At 46.3% G+C, this 6,593-nt stretch overlaps 1 protein-coding gene across 1 annotated transcript; it reads right to left on the bottom strand.

The window, feature by feature from the left end:
* Positions 1 to 438: 438 nt before the first annotated feature.
* LOC111861242 (ninjurin-1) lies at positions 439 to 4,413 on the bottom strand. The gene is made up of 3 exons (XM_023845655.2): positions 4,328 to 4,413; positions 3,076 to 3,246; positions 439 to 1,197 (listed from the first exon to the last, which is right to left on the bottom strand). The coding sequence occupies exons 1-3, from the start codon at positions 4,343 to 4,345 to the stop codon at positions 1,021 to 1,023; spliced, it is 366 nt and encodes a 121-aa protein (XP_023701423.1). The 5' UTR covers positions 4,346 to 4,413; the 3' UTR covers positions 439 to 1,020.
* Positions 4,414 to 6,593: the final 2,180 nt, after the last annotated feature.

Genomic DNA, 6,593 nt, shown 5'->3' with positions numbered 1-6,593 from the left:
CAGAGTGTATGTGTGTTCCGTGTGGTTCTCACAATAAACAGCGACTGTTTCCCTAAACAGCATTAACCGGTTGGGCTTTGTAGCGGAGACGTAACGTTTCCTGTGAGGTACGAACTAAAGTTATATATACTCGTATTATTTAGGTGAACTTAACCCTTTACCTTTCGCCTCTCAACGCTTTACCCTGTCTCAATCGTACCTCTACCAGAAGGACGTGCACTGTCTAGGAACCTTCAACGTAAGAAAAATGTTCTGCCCCCTCCACCTTCTATTCTCTCTCTCCCTCTCAAGCTAAACCTTATATCCCAGCCACAATTACTCTTTATGTACATAATGAAAATTATGATGAAATAAAATCTATACAGTCTCGTTATTGGCCGCGTTGTTAAACAAGAAACAATACATTAAGAATAGGTCTATAGAATAAGAAGAGGCCCGTATGTTGAATTAGTTTATTTATAACTTTCTTTGACGATTTAAATATATATATATAGTATAATTGTTTACTTCCTAATTTCATTAAATCTGAGCGAATACTCGTTTTTCAGACAATTTAAACCGTATTGTATGTTGCTTTGTGTTATAACGCTGTGTTTTATAGTGGGTAGGTACCGACGTTTCAGAGAATATGTTGCTCCCATTTTCCTCTGAAATGTAGGTACCTAGTTATCAGACTACACGATGTCATGACTCAGAACATGACAATATTAATTTTAATCACTGGGAGAACTTTATATTTCATACACACTGTAGCAACCGAGAAGTTATGAGGCGATATGTAGTGTTTTCAAGATTCGAACAATGTGGTAAGCCTAATTAATGTCATGATTGTCCTGTAAGCCTTTGGGTCCCGTCCACAGGGTAACTGTGACCCCTGGCCGTCTAGTACCGACGTCTGGTATGGGCCACTTCACTTTTACAACAGAATAGATGAAAACTGAAATGGCATGCCATAGCCCCTCCCCCCTCCACTGTAAGCACACTCTGGGAAGTTAGAAATACGAGTATAATCCTGCACCGTCACTGAGGAACTACGGTCTCGCTCATGTCGAAGGCCGATATTATTGCATTGACCACAGTGGTGACGACCCCGAGGCCGAGCACTACGTTGTTGAGCACTGCAGCTGTCTTCTGTTGGGTCTCTTCGGCGATGTCGTACAGTGCACCCAGGACCACGTTCACGCAGCTTCTCAGCAACTACGGAACAAAACATGCATTGAGTTTAGCACGACACTGGCCGACCAGCAGTGTCTACATAACATATGGAGATTCAGTTCCTACCTCACAGGAAACACCGGTTAATGCTGTTCATTCTGCGTCCATTCTCCACAGCGATTCACGAAACTTGCTGTGTCATTTGAGTCAGCAAATTCATTCATAGACACCCAGGCTAGTGAGCACTGCTCAGGCCTGGATAACTTCGATGCGGGAAACTGACGGACCAGACTTGGTGGTCTTCCCCCCCCCCTCCCCAAATTTTCCTCCTATCAGGCTATATAGGTATAGAGAAAAATCTCTGTTTATCTTTAGAATCACGCGGAACACATGGGTATACTGTGTTCACTGTGCTTTGAAGGTTTAACGTACGTGCAAACCCTTCCCTCGATCCTGAATATCATTGCAACTGTCAGCTTTGTCAGGAACGTTTGTTTCTTCTGTCTCGTGCTACATCTGGCCGATGGGTTTCATTTTCCCACCCCTTGCCAGAGAGATATCATGACATACGTAATGACCGTGAAGCACCTCAGCGTCCAGCTGCGGACTGCGCGAGGTACACAGAATTCCTTAGTTTCATAAACTTGCTCACTTGCAGCCCGTTTATACTATGTATATAAACTCTGATATACATTAAAGAGTTTATTTGTGGCCTAATTAGGCGTTCTTCTGGGCCAGTATGGCTGAGAACCGGAATTTCCGGGCATCTTTTGTGAAAAACTTGCATCTCGACTCCACCGTCAGGATATGTATTGGCTGGATGGATGACTGTCATCTTTTAAAAGCGTATTCCAGTCCGTGGAATATTACATAACGCTGTTTAATTACTTATTTCACGTTGTACTAAGCTTCTCTGCGGCAATGTGTGTGTACAGTGCGTACCAAGCCATGCCACACATATCCTGTCGCACTCGAGACCCTTCTGCGCAGCGCATTCGTGTCCGCAGCCGGTGTCCATCCGCTCCCTCTGCTGTACCCAGTGACTTGATCCTTGACTCAGTTGCCAGTGCTGCGTCCTCTAGATAGTGTCAGTGACGTAAATTCAACTATAATTGAGCTCCCAGCGTAATCTGAAGGAGACATAAAATGTTCTTATCACCAGATAGTCTTTCTTGCCTGTTAATTGTTCGGCTGAGATAGCGAGGCTGCGCAGTCGTGTAGAATGAGTGGACTTTAGCGTTGGGATTTGCATAAGCACACATGTCTGGGCTCCGTTGTTCGCTTCCAGAGGAATCCCCAGTTACTGTAACCCAGACATTTACGAGCGAATCTCCGTACAACCAGAAAAAGAAGCATGCTTCTTCCGTATTCGGGTCACAGGTTCAAACCTCGACTCAGAGGCTGTCTTGATTAAGGGTGAATCTTAATAAGACTATCTTGACTAAGAACGCTTGTGAGTTTCCCCAGTCTCTCAAGTAATACTCAATACTGCAATGACATGTACTCACTAGATCGGCCGTATTTTCGTCTAATTGTACGTTCAAGGACTTCACAGACAAATCTTGTTTTGGCTAAAATTTGACAGCAATAATGGACGGTTAGCACGAAGGCCTGCCTACATGTGTAGCATCCAGCTCGCGTCTCTTCTGTTCGTTAAGAGATAATGAGACAGAAGTATGCGTGAAGATTACTTTGTGATGCCGTACAGTCTGGTGTTTCGATGGAAGCAGGGTAGTAGAGTGGGGCTTCAGGCCGCTCCGAAACGTTGAGGCTGTACCGTAGCACGTCTCACTGTGGCTTACCTGCAGGGCTAAGGACACGGCGAGCAGCGTGAGCAGGAGCACGTCTCACTGTGGCTTACCTGCAGGGCTAAGGACACGGCAAGCAGGGTGAGCAGGAGCACGTCTCACTGTGGCTTACCTGCAGGGCTAAGGACACGGCGAGCAGGGTGAGCAGGAGCACGTAGTACGGGTGGCTTTCCCCCACCTCCAGCAGGAACTTCAGCTGGCTGACGTTGGCTGTCAGCAGCGCGATGTCCAGAAGACCCTGTGTGATGGTCTTCTTGGTCGCGTACTTATTGTGGCCAAAATCCTTTGAAATACAATGTACAGGATTACATTTTGCAGATTCGGGATACGAATATGTAGACGGCAGGGAGGACCTCTAACTGCTCTCTTCCCCCCAAGGCTGCTGTTTTCATATCATGCATGCTACATGCCTCGATAAGCCCATCCTTTACGATTTGAACGCTCTAATAGTATTTGGTGGAGTCCAAATTATGGATCTCCTCATTGTGAAATATGCTCCACCCTCTCCCCCCGTCTGCGTTGGTTCTGAGGTTCTCACCGTGCTGACTGTGAAATGTAACATCTTCTGGGGCGTGACGCCGTGCAGTTCAGTAGAAATGTATCGACGTTTCAGAGGTTCTAGGTGTAAGCCAAGGAAACAGCAAGCAGAGGATCGTTGACCCGAAAGGTAGAGGCAGTGTGTCCCTCCGAAACGTCCACAGACATTTACCAGTCTGTACGGCGTCACATTCCAGACGGTGGAGCTTTCAATCTGTGTCCATCCCTTCATTTGAGAGGCCGAAATAAGAACACTCTTTAGATAGTTAACTTTATCCTCATATTTGTGTGGAGCAGACTTAAGTGGGCAGATCTTAGAGATTGATGGTGTCGACTGGATCGATCTGGCTCAGGATAGGGACCAGTGGAGGGCTCTTGTGAGCACGGCAATGAAATTCGGGTTCCGTAAAATGTTGGGAAATTTTTGAGTAGCTGCACCATTGGGGGCTTCTCAAGAAGGGCTGAGCTCCATGGGTGAATAAGTGAGTCGCATATCTGCTTCATGTTCCGGACACCCTGGCCTCGCTTTCCTTAGTCACCCCAGGCAAATTCTGCGATAGTACCTCAAATTAGGCCACCACCACTTCCTTGAAAAGTCTTTCCAATTCTGCAGTAGTACCTCAAATTAGGCCACCACCACTTCCTTGAAAAGTCTTTCCAATTCTGCAGTAGTACCTCAAATTAGGCCACCACCACTTCCTTGAAAGTCTTTCAGATTCACCGGTACTCCCACCACTCGACCCTGTACAGTCTGGGCTGCTAACATCGCCGTTAAATAAATACATGAATAAGAAGCTTTGTTCCTGTAGGAGGATACAGTAACTTACTGACGAGTTGGACGCCATTGTGGCACTTGCACTTGCAGACAGTGGCCTGAACACTGGGAGCCCTGCGTCTCAATCTGTCTCCGTTCGCGATAAACCTCAAATCTTATCTCGATACTGCGGTCACTTGAACTGACCTGTTTTGTTGTGTCGGTGTTGTTTGTTATCTTTACTGCGGTGCTGTGCGGGTGCTTGGGCCGCAGGCGTATCAGGCAGGGGAAACTGCCTGCCGCAGTGCCACTTTGTCGGCCACAAATCCCACTTGGCCCTCCGCAGTGAGGAGCGGACCGCCATTTAAATAACGCTTGCTTACGAGACTGCAGTGTCTAACCGGAATATAGAGCAGATTCTGAAGTGCTTTAATCGCATTGCCACGTGTAGGGGGGTACGCGTGACGAAAATAACGGTTTCTGGTTCGGATGATTGGATTTATTGGCACTTCGGTTACACACTCTCTTTCTTAATTACAATTAATACAGCGATATCGCTAATTTACAGTTTGCCGGTGCACACGCAGTGGGATTCTACGTCTTCACTAGTCGTCTTCTGGCAACGGATCTCAACACACAAACTAACGCTTCAAATCACTATGAAGTCTACTTGTTATTTCGTCTTTAATCACTCTGTACTCCTCTGTCCTAATCTGTACTCAATCAGTCTTCACAGTTCACTAAGGACATGCTCCATTCTCGTCCTTATAGTCCCAACTGCTGAACCCTCCTGGACTCTCCTTAGCTGCAAGCGGACTCGGGTTATATAGCCGAGGCACGGACAAGGCAGAAAACAGTTCTGTCGTTGCATAGCGCAAGCCCCACAGAAAACAAGTGACGTGATAGCTATCTCGCCAGTCTTTTGGTGCGCTGACTGTTCCCTAGCGACGAGTTATAAACATTCGTCCTATTGTTGGGTGCTCGCGTATCACGGGGTGTTTATCGAGCCGTTGCCTGGCAATGCATTGACATGTCACACTATTTACAGATAGCTCGTGTGTTCACTTGTCTTGTTGTATGAATAACAATAATAATCCTTGACGAGCCTCGGGGGCAAGGTGTGATCCAGTCTGTTCAACAGCATAGCCCGCGATATAGGGTGAATAAAAATCTTATGATGATGTGTAATGGCAATAATGATGATAATGTGAGCCTCCCACAGTGCGCGGTAGCAGCAACTCTGTAGCCTTGCATGCGGAGGTAGTCGGTTCGAATCTTGGCCGTGACACGGGCTATCATGACCCAGTTTTTCGTGGAGACAATTTCGGAATATTACCTCGATTAGAGCACTGCCACTTCCTTCCAAATCCCTCCCGGTTCATCAGTCATCTTACCATTCGGTGCTGCATAATCTGGATACTCATAGCTTCGTGACGTGACCCGCAAGAACGGAGCACAGCGGCAACTGCACGAACAAACAAACTCGATTCTCTGTTTGAGGATGAAGAATCACTGCCTGTTTATCATCATCTTCAGCAGTCAGCTGTGACAAGCTGCGCGTAAACTCATTGAATGCCATTGAATGGTATTGAATCTCAGTGTCGGTCGGTATACATAGCGATGCGTCACGGACGGGGAACGCTGTTGCGGCGGCCGGAATTGACGTCATAAATATTAGTTACGTCGGAATTTTGGCGGAGGATATATATCACGGGAGTTTTTTTCTTCTTCAAGTTTTTGGTAACAAAAATGACTGCAAAGGAAAACTGTTACTCTCTGCCGAACTGTAATGTTACTTTTCGTTTATATGGGTTTGGTCAGGATGTTGAGGGAGCAGAAATACGGTATGGAGGAAAATACATAAAGAGGAGCTTCATAATTTGTAGGCCCCATACTCTTCACCAAATCTCATTGGGATGAATAAATCAAGGCCAGTGAAATTGACGGGGTATGTAGCACGCATGGAAGCAGGAGAAATATGTGCAGAACTGTGGCCAGAAATCCTGAAAGAACCCACTTGGGAGACCTAGGCGCAGATGAGAAAACGCGTAATATCAAAGTGGACAATACAGAAATATGTTTAAAAACATCCCGAGTATGTTGTTATATTTAATTTTGTTCCTAATTGGGGCTGTTTCTTTGTTCAGGAGCCCAGCCAACATGAGGTAGTGTCATGGTGTCTGTGCGCGCCAGTAAGACTTGTGGAGGGCCAATAATTTATTTCACTGCCGCTGCTTTATAGTGTCTGGTTAGAAGGTCACAAGCAATGATTCAATTACGGGCCTTCTGTGGGGTTGGGGGGAGCGAATGAAAGGAAATCCAAGGCACTTCGACTTCGT

This window comes from Cryptotermes secundus, unplaced genomic scaffold (assembly GCF_002891405.2).
Source record: "Cryptotermes secundus unplaced genomic scaffold, Csec_1.0 scaffold2516, whole genome shotgun sequence".
Classification (NCBI taxonomy): Eukaryota; Metazoa; Arthropoda; class Insecta; order Blattodea; family Kalotermitidae; genus Cryptotermes; species Cryptotermes secundus.
The sequence above is the reverse complement of the archived record's forward strand: the minus strand, read 5'-3'. Positions and strand labels throughout refer to the sequence as shown.

Coding starts and splice junctions, on each gene's coding strand:
- LOC111861242 (XM_023845655.2), bottom strand. Junction 1,198..3,075: donor CCGTGTCCTTAGCCCTGCAG/GTAAGCCACAGT, acceptor TTTGTTCCGTAG/TTGCTGAGAAGCTGCGTGAA.